Consider the following 23,984-nt stretch of genomic DNA (forward strand, 5'->3'; position numbering starts at 1 on the left):
CTGCATTTGTGTAGACCTCGGTGATGAAGCCTTGGTTGGGTGGTGGCAAGAAGTGAAATTGGGGATGGGAGGGCTGACTCAGGGTAGTGGGGACATCATTTATCTGGGGAAACCTGGAGCAGTGGACATTGCTTCTGTCTTTTTTGCTCCCATCTCAGTGTTGGGTGAATGACCAAATGCCTCCTTTTCGACAGCATTCTTTGAAGGAGTTCAAGGCAGTTCTCTCTCTCTCTTTTTTTTTTTTTAATTGAAATATAGTTGTGTTAGTTTCAGGTGTGAAAAGTGATTCAGTTATACATATATATATATATATATATGTATATAATTTTTCCTTCCTGTTGTTGCTCAGTAGCTCAGTTGTGTCCAACTCTTTGTGACCCCATGGACTGCAGCATGCCAGGCTTCCCTGTCCCTTACCATCTCCCGGAGTTTGCTCAAACTCATGTCCATTGAGTTGATGATACCATCCAACCATCTCATCCTCTGTTTCTCCCTTCTCCTTCTGCCTCAATCTTTCCCAGCATCAGGGTCTTTTCCAGTGAGTTGGCTCTTTACATCAGGTGGCCAAAGTACTGGAGCTTCAACTTCAGCATCAGTCTTTCCAATGAATATTCAGGGTTGATTTCCTTTAGGATTAATTGGGTTGATCTCCTTGCTTATTACAACATATTGAGTAGAGTTCCCTATGCTACACAGTATATCCTTGCTGTTTATCTGTTTTATATAGCCTATCTCCCTGCCTTCACTTTTTCATCTGTAAAACGCCCCAATATCTGGTTTTCCTGATAGTGGTTGAAGAATGCACTGGTTAAATTTTCAGGCTCTGAAGCCAAATTGTCTGTAATCTGAGAAAGATGTACCTGTACTTCATATCTATAAAACAGGAATGGTAGTCCCTCCCTGGAGTGTTATTGTGAATAATAAATGAATTAACTATACACAGTCCTTAGGCTAGAGCAATATATGTTTGCTACTTTATTTCTGTAAGTTTAAAGGGAAAAATATGCAATACATTAGAATAAAGCATAAAAATATGATGTAGGTCTAAGGTTTTTTCATAAGAAAAAAGAGAATTAATTTATACTTACTTGTCAGGTTAGAGGATGAGACCCAAGTGTCACTCCTAAGGTTTGTGTTAACCAGTGGCATGAATGGTGATGCTTTGAGGCCTCATCTGAACCCCACTTGCTGTTTTCCCCCATTTTAAGATTACCTCTTTCATTTTACAAGTAATATATAGAGAAGTGATACTATAGAAAACATTAGGAAATGCATAGGAGTGAAAATAGCAAAACAAATGTCATGGTACCCGTCACCTGTATGTCATTGTTGCTAAATCTTTGCTCTGTCTTTCTAGACTGTTTTATGGTCTATTGCTATGTTTATTTCTCTTATAAACAGTATTTCTCAAAACAGTATTCTGAAGATTGTTTTCCTAAAATGTCTGTATTTAACATTTTACAACATCAACTTATATGTTTAAAGTATTTTGCTTAACTTCTCCAGTTTTACCAGCGCCATTTATTGAAAAGACTGTATTTTCTTCATTGATTATTCTTGCCTTTTTTGTTGTAGATTAACTGACTGTAGTTGTAGATTAACTGTAGGTGTGTGGGTTCATTTCTGAGCTTTCTGTCCTGTACCATTGATCTAGAATTCTGTTTTTGTGCCAGTACCATATTGTTGTTTTTTTTTTTTTAATTATATTTTATTTTTAAACTTTACAATATTGTATTAGTTTTGCCAAATATCGAAATGAATCTGCCATAGGTATACCTGTGTTCCCCATCCTGAACCCTCCTCCCTCCTCCCTCCCCTGTTTTGTTTATTGTAGCTTTGCAGTATAGCCTAAAGTCAGGAAGCCTGATTCCTCAAGCTCTTGTTTATCTTTCTTAAAATTGCTTTGGCTATTCATGGTCTTTTGCATCCCCAAACAAATTTTAAAATTTATTGTTCTAGTTCTGTGGAAAATGCCACTAGCAATTTGATAAGAATTGCATTAAATATGTAGATTGCCTGCATTGAATCTGTAGATAGTATAGTCATTTGGACAGTATTCTTTTTAATTGGAGGATAATTGCTTTGTGAGCTTCCCCAGGGGCTCAGCAGTAAAGAATCTGCTTGCAACACAGGAGACGTGGGTTCAATCCCTGGATGAGGAAGATCTCCTGAAGGAGGGTCTGGCAACCCACTTCAGTATTCTTGCTGGGAAAATCTCATGGACAGAGGAGCCTGGCAGGCTACAGTCCATGGGGTCACAAAGAGTCGGACGTAACTGAAGTGACTGAGGATACACACACACAATTGCTTTACAATGTTCTGTTGGTTTCTGCTGCACAACATGAATCAGCCACAACTATAGATATAGATATAGATATATGCCCTCCCTCTTGAGCCTCCCTCCTGCCTCTGCCCCATCCCACCCTCTAGTTGTCACAGAACCCCAGGATGGGCTCCCTGTGTTATATAGCAGTGTTCGTTCTTCTTAATAACCTAAAATGAAAAAAGAACATACGTACGTATGACTGAAACACTTGGCTGTACCTGAAGCACATTATAAACCAGCTACAGCCCAATGTAAAATAAAATTAAAAGTAAAGTATATTTAAGCAATACCAGTATAACATTGTTTTTATACTGTCATTTATTGGAATTCCCTCTTTTTGACCTGCGGTTAGAATATCTCATATTTGTTTGCCTTTGTAAATTGTACTGAGCATCTTTGAACCTCCCACAATGCATTCTTGTGGGAATGTTTCTTTAGGATAAATATCTAGAAATGGAATTCTGATGTCTGGTGCTTTGAGACAGAATGCCCCGGCACATTGCTGTGCAGAAGTTAATCACTGAGGGCTCACATAGCCTCTTCATGGCTCCTCCATCTGGAGTCTGGAGGAGGGCAGATGGGAGAAGAGCGAGGTGGTTGGGACAAGGCCCTGGGTGTTCATGGGAAGGACTGATGTTGAAGCTGAAACTCCAATACTTTGGCCACCTGATGCAAAGAACTGACTCATTGGAAAAGACCCTGATGCTGGGAAAGATTGAGGGCAGAAGGAGAAGAGGACAACAGAGGATGAGGGTGTTAAAACATCATCAAAGCCCCTGCCTCAAAACTGCCACCTCTGTCCACAGTGCCCGTGCCTGTGAGTGTCAGTCTGGTGGATTTTCTGGATAATTTCGTTCATCTTAACGTAGTCCCATCACATTCTCAGTATCACGGACTCATAGATTCCAGATCTTCAGCTAATCATGGATCCAGAGCTGGGTCAGCGATTTCAGCTAGAGTGACATAGACCGGCTGGGAAGCCCCCTTAATTAGCTGGAATTTGTGACCCACTCAATGGTTCAGAAAGGACTGGTCCAAACAGATTCTTCCACACCAACCCATCCCAAGAGGGGAACACACTTTAGGCTGTTTCTTTCCAGGAATATGTACTTTCAAAATGAATTCTCCATAGGGAACAGACTGGTATCTGCCAAGGGGGAGGAGGAAGGGGGAAGGATGGAGTGGGTGGTCAGCACTAGCAGATATGTAATATGTAAGCTTTTATGTGTAGAATGGATAACTATTGTGTAACACGAAACTGTATTCAACATCCTGTTGAATAATGGAAAAGAAGACGAAAACGAATGCATTCAATGTATGACTGAGCCTCGCTTTGCTGGTACAGCTGAAATTAACACAGCACTGTAAACCAACTCTACTTCAATTATAAAAACGTGCTCTCCACTCTGCTTAGTTGTCCATTTTCTCTTAGTGTTGAAGAGTGGCAATATATTGATTTTTTTTTATTGAAGTATATTTGATTTACAATGTTTCAGGTGCCCAGCAAAGTGATTAAGTTATACATACACACATGTTTTCTTTTTCAGATTATTTTGGCTTTAGGTTATTACAAGATATTGAACACAGTTCCCTGTGCTCTACAGTAGGTCCTTGTTGTAATATACTGATTTTTAAAAGTTCCTGTGACCCAGAAGGCCCTAAATAATTGCAAGAATGAACAATGAGGAGGAAGGGTCCTTAGAAACTGCTGGCTGTCAACAGCTTTGTTGACTTCGGGTCGGAAGCTGCCACCTAACTCATCCTTCCTCTTGCCGCCTTTCCAGGAGGAAGATGAAGGCTCGCGCTCCCCCGCCTCCTGGGAAGCCTGCCACCCCCAACTTGCACAGCGGACAGAGATCTCCTCGCAGAGCATCCCCCGGGCCCCCACAGAACCAGCTCAGCAGAAAGCATTCGCTGGACGACGGGGTGGTGGCCATGACCGTCGTGCTGCCCAGCGGGCTGGAGAAGAGAAGTGTGGTCAACGGGAGGTGAGGGCCCGGCCAGGGCCAGTGGGGGGAGGTGCCACAGTGCAGTGTGCAAGGCCTCGGGGTGTAAATCTGGGCCTAGGAACAACCTGCAGGGTCTCACCCTCCCGGCTGGGTGCCAGCGAGCTCAGCACACTCACCCTGATCCTGGGGGCTGCACAGCTCACTCCTGTTGAAGGTGGGCTCAGAGAGGAGGGAGGTCTCAGGCCTACAAGCCGACTCCAGGTAGGTGACTGCCACCTGGGGCAGGGCCAGCCCCGCAGGCCCTGACACAGCACAGCTGGGGACAGCCCCTGAGGGACCATCCTCAGATCCACTTACAGACTGACTGTCAGAGGTGTGACTGCAACCACTTAGCAACGTTCCAGATGAAAACAGTACAAGCTTACATGAAGGGATACAGCCAGACGCATGGAGTTGACATTGACGGGAATCAATTTCCAAACCCTCGATTTCCACCTGAATCCTTACTGAGAGCTGATCTGCCTGTCAAGGTGCCTGTAGCCAAGGTCACACCCACCACCCAAGCTAAATTAGGGTTATGGTTAGGGTTAGGGTTGGAGAAGGCAATGGCACCCCACTCCAGCACTCTTGGCTGGAAAATCCCATAGATGGAGGAGCCTGGTGGGCCGCAATCCACAGGGTCGCTAAGAGTCGGACAAGACTCAGCGACTTCACTTTCACTTTTCACTTTCATGCATTGGAGAAGGAAATGGCAACCCACTCCAGTGTTCTTGCCTGGAGAATCCCAGGGACAGGGGTGCCTAGTGGGCTGCCATCTATGGGATTGCACAGAGTTGGACATGACTGAAGCGACTTAGCAGCAGCAGCAGTAGGATTAGGTTTAGGGTTAGACCTGATCTCCCTATCAAAGTACCTGTAGCTAAGGTCACAGACTGACTTGTTTCCCATCCCTTCTCAGCTGTAAAAGATACAATGAAAGCATTTATAATGTTCCAGAGTATTGATACTAATAGAATTTTAATAGTTTTTAATGCTAATAGTTTTTAATGCTAATCTTCCTGGAGAAGGAAATGGCAACCCACTCCAGTGTTCTTGCCTGGAGAATCCCAGGGATGGGGGAGCCTTGTGGGCTGCTGTCTATGGGGTCGCACAGAGTCGGACACAACTGAAGCGACTGAGCAATGCTAATAGATTTCTGATATGATGTTTGATATTTATCAAAATGGATCTTAATCACATTGTTTAATCATTTTGTACTACTGTTATTAGCTCAGTCTGTAATTTAAAAATTTAACAAAGTCACAGGAAACAATTCCATCTAAATGTTTATACACTTTATTATGTAGAATATTATAGAGTGATCAATTATAAAGACATTCAAGCACAAAAATATTTTTGTATGATTCTGAAACAAGAGTGAATGGGACTTGCATTTCTAGGAGACCAAGGGAGGTAAGAAATTATGTAAAATATTTAAATCTTCAAAAATCGTTTTCTCGAGAATTTTAAAAATAGATCATGGATAACCACATCACTCTGGGTGTTTTTATTCTCATCGATACATTGAAAAGAGTGATATAACAGTTTTATGTTAAAATATTCTGATTCTACTTAAAATTGCATCCTTTGCAACTGCTTTAGTTTTATAAAGGAAATTTCAGGTAATGATTTACTGGAGCAAAGGGGTTCACAGGTTTTTAAAATTATTTTATGCACTGTGTACACAAAAATTTGAGGAACATTGCTCCTGGCCTTAATATTTTCCTAGGATACAACATCTTTACCTCTAGGAGGTGATGCAAAACAGCTTTTCAAAGTGATACTGTTGGGGAACACTAGGACATGCTCCTCTGCGGGGGCCTCCTTGTGGCTGCCTCCCAGCAGAAGGGCCCCGGAGCCAGAAGTTAAGACCCACATTGGATTCCTGTGGCCCAGCATCCATAGAAGGGAGGAGTTCCTGTGGGTAGGGTCATGCCAGAAATGCACAGGTTTCTGGAGTGTCTGTGTTTCTTCTTTTACAGAGTGACCTCTGTCCTAAGTGGACTTTTCTCACTGAAACTTGGGAAGCAGGCCATATTATCATAGGGTTAGGTGCATGTGAGCCAGGCTTCAGCAGTACATGAACCGTGAACTTTCAGATGTTTAAGTTGATTTTAGAAAAGGCAGAGGAAACAGAGATCAAGTTGCCAAGATCCGTTAGATTATAGAAAAAGCAAGAGAGTTCCAGAAAAACATCTATTTCTGCTTTATTGACTATGCCAAAGCCTTTGACTGTGTGGATCACAACAAACTGTGGAAAATTCTGAAAGAGATGGGAATACCAGACCACCTGACCTGCCTCTTGAGAAACCTATATGCAGGTCAGGAAGCAACAGTTAGAACTGGACATGGAACAGCACACTGGTTCCAAATAAGGAAAGGAGTATGTCAAGGCTGTATATTGTCACCCTGCTTATTTAACTTCTATGCAGAGTACATCATGAGAAACTCTGGGCTGGAGGAAGCACAAGCTGGAATCAGGATTGCCAGGAGAAATATCAATAACCTCAGATATGCAGATAACACCACCCTTATGGCAGAAAGCAAAGAAGAGCTAAAGAGCCTCTTGATGAAAGTGAAAGAGGAGATTGGAAAAGCTGGTTTAAAGCTCAACATTCAGAAAACTAAGATCATGGTATCTGGTTCCATCACTTCATGGCAAATAGATGGGGAAACAGTAGAAACAGTGATAGACTTTCTTTTTTGGGGCTCCAAAATCACTGCAAGTGGTGACTGCAGCCATGAAATTAAAAGACAGTTTCTCCTTGGAAGGAAAGTTATGACCAATCTAGGTACCATATTAAAAAGCAGAGACATTACTTTGCCAACAAAGATCCATCTAGTCAAGGCTATGGTTTTTCCAGTGGTCATGTATGGATGTGAGAGTTGAAGCATAGAAAGCTGAGTGCCAAAGAATTGATGCTTTTGAACTGTGGTGTTGGAGAAGACTCTTGTGAGTCTCTTGGGCTGCAAGGAGATACAACCAATCCATCCTAAAAGAAATCAGTCCTGAATATTCATTGGAAGGACTGATGTTGAAGATGAAACTTCAATACTTTGGCCACCTGATGCAAAAAACTGATTCATTTGAAAAGACCCTGATGCTGGGAAAGATTGAATGCGGGAGGAGAAGGGGATGACAGAGGATGAGATGGTTGGATGCCATCACCGACTCAATGGACATGAGTTTGAGTAAACTCTGGGAGTTGGTGATGGTCAGGGAGGCCTGGTATGCTGCAGTCCAGGGGGTCCCAAAGAGTCGGACACAACTGAGCAACTGAACTGAACTTAATTTTATCAATGAATGTATTACAGTTTACTCACTATTATTATATTAATATTTGGGCTCAATTTCTAGTTATGTTTTAGCAAATCACTGTATTGAAGTATGATTGACCTATAAAAGCTGCCACATTGAATGTGTACGAGTTAATGAGTTTGTGAATAAGTGTACATGTGTGAAACCATGACTTCCATCAGTCTAGTTACATTTTTTTTTTTTTTTAAAGAAAATGGACCCGCAGATCCTATCTTACGTTACACACAGGTCTGGTTTTATAAATGCACAAGGAGAGAGAGAATATCTGCTTGAAAACTAAAAACATTATTTTGAAAAATGTTTTCAAACTGAACATATTCCTCCAGTTTTATCTTTAGTTTTCATTTTCTTCCAAAGTAGAAGTTATCACGGTGCCATTTTGCAATGCAGCTGTGAGAGCAGGTTCAGCCATAGAGATTAAGTATTAAAATAGATTCCTCTTTTCAGAGTAGTAGATACTTATCCCTTCCCCAGGTTTCTTGCAGCAGCCTGTGGGCTCCTTGAGCAGCTTGTAACTTGGCTGACGCGGCAGCTTCTTGCTGCAGGAATTGGTTTTATGTTTCCTGCTCTTTAATAATATAAGAGTGGGCCAAAGTCACATCCTGACCCTCGCTGAAACCAGATCACCTAGCTATTTATCAGTGTGATTTCTCTCTTCATTTTATCAGAGAACATGCCCACCTTTTTGCAGGATAAGCAAGTTATTTATAATTTACAGTTAGTACCTTAACCATACTATTTCCAAACATGGAAGATTTTCACAAGGAAAGCACATTAGTACATGAAGTCTGGTATATTCTGCATATGGCAGTGATTTTTCTTTGTCTTTTTTTAAAGTTTCCCTTGGATTTATTTTTTTTAATTTAAATTTATTTATTTTAATTAGAGGCTAATTTCTTTACAATATTGTATTGGTTTTGCCATACATCAACATGAATCCACCATGGGTTGGATTTAAAAACAGAGGTCCCAGTCTGTTCTTAGGTGAGACATGGGAACGGGTGTTCTGGAACTTTCTTAAGGAAAATGCTCTGGTAGGTACTCTTTTAGGAAGGGTGCTGTCAGCACTGCTCAGGGTCCCTGCTAGGAGAATGCTGGTCCCATCACTCTAACCGGAGGACAAGTAGAGAGAAGGTCTTTGAAGGGACAGTGCCCTTAGGCAAAAAGGGTGCTTCATAAATGGTGTCAAGCGTTCACATGTCAGGGCTGCGTCATCCTGATGTGGTCAGTTAACTCCTGTCCAGCTGGCATGCATGCCCCAGGGGCCTGGGACAGGAGAAGGCAGCATTCTCTTCTCAGAGCACAGAAAACCTCTCTCGGTGCTCAGAGCTGCGATTCTGCTGCTGCGGGCTGTCAGACCCCTTTTGTAATAACCGAGTTTACAACTCGGCATTGTCCCAGGCCTGCAGGTCCCAGGCCTTGTCAACAGCACAAGACCCCCGTGGAATAGGTATGGTCCTCAGTGCCTCTTCTGGAGAGAGCTCACCTGCTCCCAGGTGAAGGGGAAGGGGATCGAGCCAGCGCTGGTCTTCCCTCCTTGACTTGCCCGTCAAGGCGCGGGCCATGCCCCCCACAGAGAAAGGAAGGGAGCTGGCTTCTCTTCAGCACCAGGACATGAAGGGATGAAGCTGGGAAGGGCAGTTTTGGCACAGGGGACTCTGCCAGAGGAACATTTTCTATATAACAGGCTAACAGTCAGGTTTGGTTTAGTTTGATTTACATTTTTACTTAAAGAATACGCTTTTTTAAAAAGACTTTATTTTTCAGAGCAGTTTTAAGTTCACAGCAAAATTGGGAGGAAGGCAGTGATATTTCTCACACACCCCTGTATATACCCGACTTCCCCCGCCGTCACATCTCTCACCAGAATGGCGCATCTCTTCTATCTGATGAACCAGCACACACACATCATTTCCCCTGAAGTCCACAGTTTACACCAGGGTTCACGCTCCATGCTGTACATTCTGTGGGTCTGGACAAATGTATCATGATGTGTCCACAATTACAGTATGATACGGAGTACCTTCATTGCCTTAAAAATCCTCCTGGAGAAAGTTCCTGGGATGTAAACCCTTATGTGACATTAACGGGAGGTGAATCTTATTGAATATATAATACATTTGATTATCCTGGTCCTAATTCACCATTTTTAGTGACTACCTCCCAAATGTTTCTGCCTTATTAAGTCATTGCTTGTTTGAGCTAAATCTAAGAGAAGTTAAAAAAAAGCGCAATCTTTCTGTTGATACAGAATGTCCTTAAGAGTTTCCAATTGCTACTAAGTTTCTTTATGAGAATCTTTCCTACAAGAAAATACCCTGGGGGGCTGATCATAAACTCTCAACTCCATGCTTACCCTGTGAAAAGGTGGGGATATTCTTTACTGAACCCACGATTTAATCTTTCACAGAAGATGCTGTTACTGTTTTGGATTTGGTGCTAAACCAATCATCCTAGGAGATAGTCTCCTTTTGTAGGAGACTGAACAGACTGGGATCCAAACAGACTGAAAAAATGAAAATGACCGTTTATTCATTATTGAACTCTTAGCTTCATGAAACACTGGGAAGAGGACGTCCCAGCAAACAGAAGGAAATAAATAGCATTTGCAAAAGGACTAGTTTGTGTAAGAAGGGGAAAGTTTAGTGTTGCTGGAACCTGGATTGAGAAGGGAAGATGAGTGGACCTGGACTCAAGGGCCAGCCAGGTTCCAGGAGTCTCCTGGCCTGGCCATCCTGTGGCTCCATGTGCCACTAACAAGATTACATGTGCCACTGGGAGCACACAGTTCCACTCCAGTGCTGGGCAGGTCAAGAGAAAGCTGGTGCATCAGAGCATAAATGTAACTTACATGTAGGAAACAATAGTTTGTGCGTTAAAGGTAGCATGCAAACTTCACAAGTATTTTTTTAAAGAAGTATAGCCAGTTAACAATGTGGTGATAGTTTCAGGTGGGCAGTAAAGGGACTCAGTCATACATATACATGTATCCATTCTCCCCCAGATCACATGCCCTTTAAAAAACAAACACTGACAGGGAACTTGAAAGATTGCTGGGCTGTGTCCCAGGGCCCCCAGCGGGCTGGTTGAGCCAACTACTGAGTGAGAAACAGAAAGCAGCCTGCCCCCATGTGACCTGGACTCAGGAAGCTTTAGATTCTCACGGCACGTGACCTCCAAGAGAGAGGTTAGTGACACTGAGGTTGCGGTTAAGAAAAACACAAGTTTTCATGATTGGAACCCAACCAGAATGCACCCCTAGTTGCTGGGTGCTGCGGTGCCCTCTTCCTTCCCGGAGTCTTCTCCAGGAGCACCAGAGACCCTGAAAGTCCTGGCTAGCTGTTTGGAGCTTGGGGGCTTTAAATGCGAGTTGACAGCCACTTTCATGGTGCACAACAGCCACCCCGTTTTCTGAGGACACTGTCCAGAAAAGTGTGGGGTAGAAAGTGGTAACTCAGATCACGCTTTACATGAGCCTGGGGAGGAATCACCTGAGTGGGAGGCCCTCCAGGAAACAAGAGAGGAACTGATGCTTTTGGACCCGTGTGCTCGTGTTCACCCCTGTACTGTGTATCCAGCTCCTTAAATGCGACCCAGATCAGTCTGCATTAGGCTGCCATGTCTGTCCGAGAGCCACAGGAAGAGGCCTGCAGGCCAGAGGGATCTCCCACGTCTGAGCGCCTCTCGCACCCCAAACCTCCCCACTTTCCTGCAAAAACCCTCTGGCCTGGCCTGAGTCCCAGCCCTCGGAAGCAACGCTGTGACCCTTGGCTGGTCCAGTTGAGTCAGTAATGGGCCCTGTGCTCCCAATTTCAGCACATGCCATGGACAGGGTGTGATGGTGCTGAGTCTTATTATTATGGTCTTTCTTTTTTTGTTTTTTTTTTGCTTCCCCCTTCACCAAATTGAATGATAAATTTGAGGAAACAGATCTCCAGCACATAAAATTTTCTGCTTGGGAATCCCTCCCCTCCCCTCCCCCACAGGCGTTTTGTTGAGAATTGCTTCCACCCTAAAGTGTTCACAACACCCCTGCAGCTTCGTCATCAAGGATGACAGAAGAGCAAGAGCAGCTGGGTGGGTCCTGACCCACTGATCAGGACCAGGATCAGTAGAGGAGAGCCAGTCCACTGGTAGAGACGGGGGCACCCAACTCTTTATCCAGACAGAACCGAATACTACACCACTCTCCTGCTAGCACATGCCAGGATACATCCCAGATTCTGCTAGTACTAGAAGAGTTCATTCTGTGATGGAAAAGCCCCAGAGAGGCTCTGCACCCTTTCAGGACAAATTCGATCTTTCAAACATGTTACCAATTAGTGGATTCGAAGAACAGAAGGTTACATTAGTCACTTTGGTATTCTTTGTGGTTTATCATCTAAGATTAATTCAACTTTTTGTTTGAGAATTTGCCCATATTGGTTTATTTGGTGGCGTAGACCATGGATGTGGGCTTTCCTGGTGACTCGGATGGTAAAGAATCAGCCTGCAGTGCTGGAGACCTGGGTTCGATCCCTGGGTCAGGAAGATGCCCTGAAGAAGGGAATGGCTACCTAATCCAGTATTCTTGCCTGAAGAATTCCATGGACAGAGAAGCCTGGCAGGCTACAGGCCATGGGTTGCAAAGAGTCGGACTCGACTGAGCAACTAAGCAGGCATCACAGCCGACTGTGGGTGTAGCTTAGAGAGGTGAAGTGACAGTCGGCATCTTATGGGACCAGGGTGCCAACCCCGCCTCCACGTCCCTCATGGAAGCCAGGGGAGAGTGGTCCCCAGCCGCCAGGATGACGAGAATGAGAGGGAGCAGTGCCATCTGCAGAGAATATGGCAACAATAATAGGTCATTATTATAGCATCCTTAGAACTCTCTTTTCTATGCTGACTTTTCAGTGGAAGTCTCTTTTTCACGGACTTCAGTGTCTTGAAGTCTTTGGTGATGTCGCTTCCTGTTTTGATGTATTAAGCTTATGAGAAAATGATGATTTTTTTTTTTCCAAGGCTAAGGGAATCCCAGCTGACAGCATCATTAGCCAGCATGCCCACCTTCATAGCCCTTGTGAGGGTCAGTGCTGCCCTGGCCCCACCAAGTGCCCTTTCAGAGTCCTGGGAGCCAGGGGCGCTGAGTCTCCTAGGTGTGACTCCAGGGTCTCCTGGCTAGAACATAGGCTGTCACCTAACTACATCCTGGATAGTAGCTGGGAGTAAGTGTTGTCATGGAGATGGCTGTTAGATGTTTCGTGTCAGCAAGAACATTATTGATATTTTTGGTGAGTGAATGGGAAATGGGGTGCCTTGAAGCTTTGCCTGTGGTGTCAGCGTTAAGCGCCATAGCCCTCATGGTGCGTGACGACCAGATGGTGGCCAGCCTGTGCCTTCACAGGTGTACGCGAGTCCCCAGTCTGCACACCCTGTGTGCCAGACACCTGGAAAGCTCCACTATGACCTGAAATAATTGCTATGCCAATTCCTGGTTAAGAAATAGATCAGAAGACAAGACCTACACTTTTGTCAGGGGATTATGCCCCACTGCTCAGGAAATGTGTAGGAAAAGAGAGGTCAGCTTGAAATATGAAAGCATTCTGCCAGCTTAATATGAATGATGGAAATGAAATTTTCCATTCTTTGGGACAATCCACTCTTTTTTAGCTCCCTTAGTAAATAATGATCTGTGGTAGGAGACATAAAAGTTTTTGACATTTCAATAACGTAATTTTCATTTTCTTTGTCTTTAAAAAGGATAGTTTCTAGCTATAAAGAAAGCCATTGTCGCCTTCAACTTAAAATTTTGCTGTTTAAGATACACTATATTTGCAAAGAATGAAAATTTTATATCTTGTGCCCAGAAGTTAATATTATCTGTGCTGATCTTACAGGATTGAGGTCAACATACTCATGAGCTTGCCTAGAAATGCAACTATTTTCCCAGCTGTTCTTATTTTGATGGTGTTTTCAGTACTGTGGTTTCTTAGTGTTGAATGTATTAAGATATCTCTGTAGAGTCATGAATGAGGAAATAACCAGCGGCTGTTTTCTTTCTTCATAAGGATGACCGGTTTGCTCCTCTACCCGCTGGTGCATTAGTCCTGACCTCTCTCAACCAGCAGAAGGGAGAGTGCAAACATTCCCCCTGACCATGGTTTGTTTCTCTCTTCCAGCCATGCGATGATGGACCTACTGGTTGAACTTTGCCTTCAGAACCACCTGAATCCCTCCAACCATGCCCTGGAGATCCGGTCTTCAGAAACCCAACAGCCTTTGAATTTTAAGCCAAATACTTTAGTTGGGACCTTGAATGTGCACACCGTATTTCTGAAAGAAAAAGCTCCTGAAGCGAAAGTTAAGCCTGTTCCCCCTAAGGTGCCTGAGGTCAGTAGCACGGGAGTCCGTGTGTCATATAAAGATGTGTGCAGTTCCCTGGGAGCCAGGGTACTGCAGGTGTAGCGGAGGGGGCCACTGGGGTCTCTCCTGTCTAAATTACACATGCCATGGTTGAGGTTTCCACTTTCATGGTAGGCAAAGTTAGGCCCTAAACTGAGTTTTAGGAGACCTAAGTTCACAGCTTTGAATAATGCGCATTGTGTAACACTGCTCCTTTAGATGTCAAAAAAAGGACCCACTCTAGAGCAGAGTCATGCATCAACGCTTTCTGCAAAGATGGAAAGCTTTCTTTCCATCTTTTAATCAGGGGCTTTCTGCAAAGATAGAAATGGTCTATAACTCTGCTCCCTGCTAGCCAACAGCCCCCGATTACACATAGCTGCTGAGCATATGAAATGCAGCTAGTGTGATCGAAAAACTGAACTTTGCATTTCTTAAATTTAATTGAAATAACACAAATAGCCAATGACTACCCTACTGGACTAGTCCTAAAAGTTCCAGTAGAGTTCTGGAGGCCTTTCTGTCCATGGCAGAGATTGGAATATGTAGAAGATTCCAAGATCTTCTCTGAGAAACGAAATAGAAGGGGATTCCCGTTTGAAAAATTGATGTTAGAAATACTTACTCCTTGTCCTTGGAGAATATTTTATGCATAGGTTTCAGGCTTTTGCATATTGATTAAAAATAACTTCATCTGCTTACGGTACTTTTTAATAAGGCTTTTATCCTTTATCTCCAATGAAAAGCAATGCTATTTCATTCTTTTAGATTATTAAACTATCTCCTAAATTTCCTTATTTTTAAACACGATACTTTGGCTAACAGGTCATGTCCTCTGCTGCTACTGCTGCTGCTAAGTCACTTCAGTTGTGTCTGACTCTGTGTGACCCCATAGACGGCAGCCCACCAGGCTCTCCCGTCCCTGGGATTCTCCAGGCAAGAACACTGGAGTGGGTTGCCATTTCCTTCTCCAATGCATGAAAGTGAAAAGTGAAAGTGAAGTCGCTCAGTCGTGTCCGACTCCTAGCAACCCCATGGACTGCAGCCTACCAGGCTCCTCTGTCCATGGGATTTTCCAGGCAAGAGTACTGGAGTGGGGTGCCATTGCCTTCTCCGATGTCCTCTAGGTTTAGATAATTAATAACTTTTAATTGGTGCCATATCTAGGTGGCTCAGTGGCAAAGAATCTACCTGCCAATGCAGGAGACACAGGAGACTCAGACTCAATCCTTGGGTGGGGAAGATCCCCCAGAGAAGGAAATGGCAACCCGCTCCAGTGTTCTTGCCTGGAAAATCCCACTGACAGAGGAGCCTGGTGGGCTACAGTCCATGGGGTTGCAGAGTTGGACACAATTGAGCAGGTACGCACACACACGCATCTTCTGAGTTTCCCCTAATTCTTCAATTAAAATCAATGTCCAAGGAAATTCCTTTTATATTCTGTGGCTTTTCTTACCTTCCTGAACCCTAGCTGCAAATTCCAGGGGCAGGTGAGCCCGGGGTTATATAGGAGTTCAAGTTGAGAAGCATGGAAAAGATTCATGGTTCCATCTTTCCTTCTAAAATTCGTTAAACCCTGGCCTCAGATTGGAAGGGAGTGTGCGACCTATGTCATTCAGTCGGTACTCCTCAGGATCTTAGAACAATGTGGTGACCAGTAAAGACCAAACAGAAGCTGACTGCATGAACCTCAGCCTACTACAGCTTTCGATGGGCCACTCGATCTGTAGACGTTTACGATCAGCTTTAATCAAATTGATTTTTTTCTTTCTGATTATAATATCTATCAATATTATTATATGCCTATTATATTTACATGTCTCTATTTTTCTAGCTTAAATATATGTGTACAGTGCATATTTATGAAAATTGATTTATATATTAACATTATAATATATATGAATATATTTATGTGAGTATTTTAGCTTCTTAAATGAAAACTTGATATTGCAACCCCATAGACTGTAACACTCCAGGTTTCTCTGTCCATGGAATTCTCCAGGCAAGAATACTACAGTGGGTAGGTATTCCTTTCTCCAGAGGATCTTCCCAACCCAGGGGTCAAACCCAGGTCTCCCGCATTGTAGGCAGATTCTTTACCATTTGAGCCTATATATTTTTCTAGCTTAAATGTATGTGTGTACTCTCTACATACGAATATTAATTCATGTATCAACATGATACTAGATACGAATATATTTATCTGGGCATTTTAGCTTCTTTAACAAAAATTTGATGTTTTGTGATGTTTCTTTCCTTATCTTGGATTGTTCACCATAGATCCAAAGTATTTCCCTCTAGAGAATATATTAGTGCCTTGTGCTCAGGTCTGTTTAGAATCCTTGAAAGACAACGTATGTGTTAGATTCCAAATTGGGGTCCTCGCTGCTGACCATTTCCCCCTTTCACTCACAGTTTGTTCATTAGAAAAGAGACGGGAAGGTCAATTTATTGTTCTAGACATTTACCGTTCCCTATTCAATCTGCTGTTTCCCCCCACAACCAGTGACTTTTGGAAGAACTTGGTCCAAAGGACATATTGCCCTGCTCCATTGTAGTGTAAACAGAGCTGTGGGAAGATGTGCTTATGGAATTCTGCCTGCTGTGTTTTCCAGAAAACGGTGCGCCTAGTGGTGAATTACCTGCGCACACAGAAGGCGGTGGTACGTGTGAGCCCCGAGGTGCCCCTGCAGAGCATCCTCCCGGTCATCTGCGCCAAGTGTGAGGTCAGCCCAGAGCACGTGGTGCTCCTCAGGGACAATGTGGCTGGTGAGGAGCTGGAGCTTTCCAAGTCCCTGAACGAGCTGGGGATAAAGGAGTTGTATGCCTGGGACAACAAGAGAGGTGAGGCCACCTTGGGTCTTTGATGCGGTGCCACTGACTCTGCCTGTGTGCCCTCACGCAGAGCGATGGGGACGCACGTTTGCAGGCATCTCCAATTGTGTCCAAACCAGAGCAGGAGTGGGTGGGAAGTAAAATACACAGATTGTAATTATACCTCTTCCCCCAAGTAGTGCATGCTCAGTCGCTTTGGTCGTGTCCGACTCTTTGCGACCCTATGGCCTGTGGCTCAGAAGGCTCCTCTGTCCATGGGATTCTCCAGGAGTGGCTTCTGGAGTAGCTTCTCCAGTATTCTTCCTTCTCCATTTCCTCCAGTAGTGAGCATACCCATTACCGCTTGTCTCCTGTGAGCTTCCATGAAATATGTAAAGGGGAAAAATGAGAACACTAGGGATTTTGCTCTGAAAGAACTTCTCAGAAACCACAGGAGGTGAACCACCTTCTCCTGGACTTCCTTTTCAGTTGTCATTAAGTACTCCCAGGTCTCAAACATAGCTCGTGGTCGAGACCAGTCGCAAAATTCCTTCTCACTCCCTCACTCAGTCACTTCAGGTGTGTCCAACTCTGCAACCCCATGGACTGTAGCCCTTCAGGCTCCTCTGTCCATGGAATTTTCCAGGCAAAAATATTGGAGTGGGTAGCCGTTCCCTTCTCTAGTGGATCCTCCCAACCCAGGGATCAAACCCAGATCTCCTATATTGTAAGCATCTGAGCCACCAGGGAAGCCCATCTTGGGAGATGTAGAACGTAATACCTGGGGAAAGCATATAAAACCAATCTCTGCATTAAGGAGTGGGCCCAGTGAGACTGTGGTCTTCTGGGAACGTGTGTGAGGCAGCAAGAGGGGAAACTCCCCCAAGTCCCAAGCTCCCTCTTCCGATACCCACGTGGGACAGGACACACTGCTGTACCAGGAGAAATAGCTGCCCCGGCCCCAAATCTCCCTCTTCTCTGCCTTGGGCACCCTCCCAGGGACCCTCGCCCTACGACCCTGGCAGCCTTCCCAGAAAATAAAGGAGCATCACCTGGCTTTGGGGGTGTGCTGCTCCTGGGGCCAACATCTCGTTCGTCTGCACCATAGTGTGTCCTGTGGGCTGTGAAATATTTGATTAGCATCCCTGCCATATGCTTCCCTCCCATCCTCCTGGCAGTCAGGTATCTGAGTAGAGAAGAGAACATTCCTCTCCATGAGGAGCCCTTTCCTTTGCTCCTCTGGGGTTTCACCACCTCCCAGCCAGCAGCTGCCTGGGGAAGTGTGAAGGCCGCAGGCAGGAGATGTGTCCCAGGCAAGGCCTGCTCTGCCCTGGAAATCCTAGTGGTGGCAACTGGAGAAAACAGAGGCTTTGCTGCCACCTGCTTCCAGGATGGTGTTTAACAGCCAGACAGTGGCAGGATTCTAGGGGATCAAGGTCAGTGATGTGGGCCTGCCTGAAAAGGCCTGCTTTGCATTTGGCCTTTTCCTTTGGGGCACGGATAGCTGCAGGCCTTGTCAAGTGCTGCTGTGGGTTGAGAAGCCTGCCTTCACTCTCTGTTGCCTGCCTTTTCCAGTTCTTCTGACCAAAACAAAATCGGAGCCTTCCCTGAGCTGCCGAGGTACCGTCAGCCCAGTGCTGCCCTGCCAGGCTGCACCTTGCATGGCTCTGGGCTAGGACAGTGATGCATGGAGTGACTTGAGGGGAGGTAGGGTGGCACTCTGGGGGCGTCTGGCCAGACTGAACTGGGGCTGTGACTTGGTTTCTTGACTCCCTGGTTGGCTAAGAGAGCAATGTCCCCTGAGGGGAGGTAGGGTGGCACTCTGGGGGCGTCTGGCCAGACTGAACTGGGGCTGTGACTTGGTTTCTTGACTCCCTGGTTGACTAAGAGAGCAATGTCCCCTGCGTGAGGATTTGCTGTGTGGTTCTGATTGGTGAGAAAAGAAGGATGTCATTGTAGAAAACGGGCCCTTTATGAACACAGAATTTGTGTGCAGAGCAGAAGCGGTCCATGCACAAGAGGCAGTGTACCCTTCTTACCTGTTCTTGCCTGCCTTCAGGGTCCATCCTGCCCACTGCAGAAACTGGGGCGGTGTGGATTGTGAAATCTGACCTTTTCTGTCATAGACAAATATGGACGTGATTAGTCCAGATTTTCCATTCATTTCTTATAAATTGTATATACTTTATGTATTATATTTATTATAAATAGATATGTATTATATTTAATAATACATATATACATATGCATGAACATATGTACATAGATATGTACGCACACACATGTATTGAGATTTATATAAACCTTTTGGACTATACACACACATACTCTAAGAGGCTCATTAAAATTATGAGTGTTCATATTTTACAGAAATTTCTGTCCACGTTTGTTAAAGTGTTTAACAGTAGACTTCACTTCTATTAAAAAAAATATAATGCAAAAAGTCCCGCAGCTTTGGTTTGGAACCACAGTCCGAGTGTCAGTGACAGTGCTGTGGCCTCAGCCACACCTCATATTCCTCATCCGTTACCTCCTCCATCATACCCTGCAGATTACTGCTACGAATAGAGGGACTCTCTCTTAAGAAACACCATAGGTGTCCCTCCAAAGAAGACACATGGATGGCCAATGGGCACGTGACAAGATGCTCCGCATCAGTAATTATGAGAGAGATGCAAATCAAAACTGATTAGAATGGCCATAGTTTAAAAGTCTACAAATAATAAGTAAATAAATAATAAATGCTGGAGAAGATGTGGAGAGAAAGGAGCCCTCCTGCCCTCCTGCACTGTTGGAGGGAATGTATTGGATTGGCCAAAAAGTCATTTGGGTTTTTTTCTATAACATCTTATGGAAAAATTGAAATGAACTTTTTGGCCAACCCAATAAATTGGTACAGTCACTATGGAGAACAGTCTGTAGGTTCCTTGAAGAACTAAAAACATTGCCATATGATCCTACAGTCCCACTCCTGGAACTATATCTGGGAAAGACAACTCTTAATTCAAAAAGATGCTTGCATCCCAGGGTTTATAGGAGCACTATTTACAGTAGCCAAGACGTGGAAACAACCCAGAGGTTCATTAGCCTTTGAGTGGATAAAGAAGATATGGTAACAATGGAATATCACTCAGCCATAACAAGAATGAAATAATGCCATTTGCAGCAACATGGATGAACTTGGAGATTGTCTTACTCAGTGAAGTGAGGGAGATAAAGAAAAACATATGATGTTGCTTATATGTGAAACCTAAAACAATATGATAAAAATGAACTTATTTACAAAGCACAAATAGCCTCACAAACATAGAACATAAACTTACAGTTACCAAAGAGGAAAGTGGGGGAGGGATAAATTAGGAGTTTAGGGTTAACATATACACACTGCTGTATATAAAATAACAGCAAGGACATACTGGATAGCACAGGGAAGTATACTCAATATTTATAATAACCTATAATGGAAAACAATCTGAAAAGAGTGTGTATATATACATGTTTCTCTCTGAAGTCGCTTAGTCATGTCTGACTCTTTGCGACCCCATGGACTGTAGCCTACCAGGTTCCTCTGTCCATGGAATTTTCCAGGCAAGAGTACTGGAGTGGATTGCCATTTCCTTCTCCAGGGGATCTTCTCAACCCAGGGATCGAACCCAGGTCTCCCACATTGTAGACAGACTCTTTACCATCTGAGCCACCAGGGAAGTGCCTATACATACATATGTATATGTATAACTAAATCATTTTGCTTTACACTTGAAACTAACACAATACTGTAAATCAACTATAGTCCAATAAAAAAAAAAAAGCAGCACCATGAATAGATAGTTGTTTTGAACAGAAAGCTCATATATATGAAGGCTTTATCAGTTCTGAGTGATTTGATGTTGGTATACCATCTAGCTGCAAGCGTGGAAAAGCTGGATCAGAGCTATCACGACTGTTCTTTTTTGACCCTGTACCCAGCGGTCTTGTGATGAGGATGGGCGCTTACAAATCGGTTGTTTTCATGCAGCACAGACCTGGTTCCCCTTGCTGACGGCTGTTCTGTTTCCACACCCGGAAGAGTGGATGTTTCGGATGAGCCAGTCCTCAGGGGTCCCTGCTGCATGCTCCATCCCTTTGCATCCCTCAGCTCACCTGTATCACCGTCTAAGTCATTCTGATGTTTCCAAACATTATGTGCTTTGAGGATGAAGTATGTCCTCCCCCCACTTGTATTCATATTTAAGTCTTAGTAAATGAGAATACATCAAAATAAAATAAATTCCACACTCAAATTGTTATACATTTAGAGCGATGGGTTCAGGCTTGTAAATGAGTATTTTCTCCAGGCCTGACTGGGTACCACGTGGAGCTTTGGCTGGTGGGAACACTGTCAGGGGAGCCAGGTGCTCCCGCTCTGTTCTCCATATCATCCTTCCCCCAGTGCCTGCCAGTCGCACACCCCACCGGAGGCCCCATCGGTCCAGAGCCACAGATTAGACAGTCTGCCTGGGCCTCAGCTCAGAGCTGGACAGCTGGGGGCTGCAGGCTCTTGGGCCCCGAGGGGCAGCGCTGTGCTAAAGCAGCCAGAGCCTCCGTCCTGACGCTGGAGACCTGCCGCTGCCCTGTCCAGGGGGAGAAATGAGAGGCTCGATTTTGACCCGGTCTATGGTGGTGAGGTTGGCGTAACAGCCCATGTGCCTGTGATGTGTTCTTGCTCCCTCAACTCTCAGGCAGTATCATATCCTGCACTTTGCACATCCGGTCCCAGAGCAGTCAGTTCTAGAAACAACCCAGATGGATGGACTTGGGAGGGAGGTGGGAGGGAAGTTCATGTGGGAGGGGACGTGGGTAAACCTTTGACTGATTCATGTTGATCTTTGATAGAAACTAGTTGGTTTCTGTCAATTCTGTAGAGCAATTTACAATTCTGTAAAGCAAGTATCCTTCAATTAAAAAATAAAACACACACATTCTGGTGCAAACTGTTGTTTGTTCACATACAGTTTTACTCTGTAGTACAGAATATTTTACTATAGGCTCTGTGCCTAACAAAGGGTTTGATGCAATTAACCATGAACCCCATGTGCACATGTGTATTGGGGAGATGCATGCTCACCGCTGAAGCCAGTCTCCTTGCTGGTTTGGTTGTCGTGTGGTGTGAGGCTGCTGATGGGCTGGGCTGGAGCCACCTGCATGCAGCTGAGAGGCCTGACCCTTGTGATTAAAATGGGAGCCTTTGCTACTGACGGATTGAAGGGACCCAGGGGCTTGGTTTTTGCTTCGTTGTGAAGATGGTATTGTGTTAATGCATGTTACAGGGGCACTGACTTCCAAGTCGGCCTTCTTTAGTTGGAATATGGGATTCTAGGTTAGCAGGTGAGCAGTTCATTGATGTCTACCTGGTTTGGGTTGGTATTTTGGTGGCAGAGTTTGTGAAGTCCAGTCCCCATGCCGCCAGTGGACTGGTGGCCTGTCCCTCGGCACTTGGCAGTGGTGCGGAGTAATTCATTTTTCCGTTCTCCTGCATCATCTAAATGTCTTCTCCTCTGGCCGTATCTGTGTCTTGGAAGAGAAGAACAGATGAGTTGATGACAAGGGCTGGAGTGGCCTTCAAAGTGTCAACAGATCAGTGGATAATGGTCGTAGAGGCCGTGGTGGCACTGAGTGTGCCAGGCTTAGTCTGCAGATGAGTATACTGAGGCCAGAGCACGCCCACACCGCAGCACCCTTACCTGCAGATGAGTGTACTGAGGCCAGAGCACGCCCACACCACAGCGCCCTTACCTGCTGCTCCCGTAGCTGTCAAGTGCGGTCGCCACAATTTATGCACCCAGGGTGAGGGTGCTTTTTGAGTGCAGGGTGCTGGGCCCCACTCCAGAGTCTCCCATGTAGGTGTCTCCTGTGGCCCGAGGCCCCCAGGGATGCTGCTGCAGGTGGTCCCACCCCATCCTGAAGACCACAGCTCGTGCCTCCATCCTCAGCTCCCTGCCTGGGCTCTGGTGTCCTCGCCTAGAACCTGAGCATCCCCATTCTAGCTTGAAAAATCCCAATGAAGAAAACTCCAGGAAAAGAAGAAGATGGAGCATTTAGAAGTCAAGAATAAAAGAACACAATAGAAGAAAAATGGGCCCCTAGAGCCTGAAATGAAAATGGAAAACATCCTGGTTGATGTACAGGAAGGAAAATCCAGGGATGTGGGTCATACGGGGGCCGATGTGGCTGTCTCAGATGTCCCCGGGTAAGCCAGCATGGTCCCTCCAAGTTCTGGAAACCAGTGGGCCCTCCAAGCAGGGGAGCTGTTGATGTAGTTTATATAGCTTCATCCTTGACCACCACTCTCATAATTCGTAAAGCAGGTGTTTTGCACAGATGTCTCAGTCACGAGAGCTGTGCTGTCCAGTCTGATGGTCACAGCCAGGTGTGGTCGACAGGCACGTGACTTGCGGCCAGTCCAAGTCAAGACACGCTGTGCCACGCGCACTGCATTTTGAAGGCTTCATACCAAAACCTCATTAATACTTTTATATGGATTATGTGACGGAATGATAATATTTTAGATCTATTGGGTTAACTAAAACATATAGAAATTAATTTCATCTGGTTCTTTTTTGATGCATCTACTAGAGAATCTAAAATTACCTATATCATCCCTTTATTTTTCTGTTGCACAGTACTGCCCTAGAACGTTGGGATTTCTTTGTTTTTTTTTTTTTTTTAATACCAAAGATTGTAAAAACATTTAGTAATTTCTTAAACCCAGCTGGAGGTTTTTAGGTGGCTCAAAATGCTTTGAAAGAAATAGTTAATGGTTTTATTCTCTTATAAGAATGAAATAAAAGTCTAAGAGTAGAGTAAAACAAAGAAGCATTTGTTGAGATTTTTAAAGTGTTTAATCTCTTGTTTCATATGCAGAAAATAACTTAGTACTTCTATTTTTTTCAGAAACCTTTAGAAAATCTTCACTCAGCAACGATGAGACAGACAAAGAGAAGAAAAAATTTCTGGGATTTTTCAAAGTTAATAAAAGAAGCAATAGTAAGGTAATTGATTACATACACATATGATTCTGTGTTCTGTACAGAGTTGTTTGAGTAGTTTGTCCTCTGCCTGTCTTGGAATTTTTCTTAATATATGTAAGCATATTAATCCCTTCAGGGAAAAGGGACCA

The 23,984-nt window shown here is 44.4% G+C and overlaps 1 protein-coding gene across 4 annotated transcripts in view; it reads left to right on the forward strand.

Moving 5' to 3' along the window:
- COBL (cordon-bleu WH2 repeat protein) overlaps window positions 1-23,984 on the forward strand; it is a 304,124-nt gene that overhangs the window by 101,535 nt on the left and 178,605 nt on the right. For 3 of the 4 annotated variants that reach the window (XM_061413311.1, XM_061413309.1, XM_061413310.1), the window contains exons 2-5: window positions 4,111-4,314; window positions 13,792-14,002; window positions 16,630-16,858; window positions 23,759-23,856. In XM_061413311.1, the coding sequence (XP_061269295.1) occupies window positions 4,111-4,314; window positions 13,792-14,002; window positions 16,630-16,858; window positions 23,759-23,856 (742 nt within the window). Of the gene's footprint in view, window positions 1-4,110; window positions 4,315-13,791; window positions 14,003-16,629; window positions 16,859-18,403; window positions 18,449-23,758; window positions 23,857-23,984 lie in introns of all 4 variants that reach the window. The other variant, XM_061413308.1, reaches the window with a different exon arrangement.

The sequence above is a fragment of the Bos javanicus genome, chromosome 4 (genome assembly GCF_032452875.1).
Source record: "Bos javanicus breed banteng chromosome 4, ARS-OSU_banteng_1.0, whole genome shotgun sequence".
NCBI classification, from domain to species: Eukaryota; Metazoa; Chordata; class Mammalia; order Artiodactyla; family Bovidae; genus Bos; species Bos javanicus.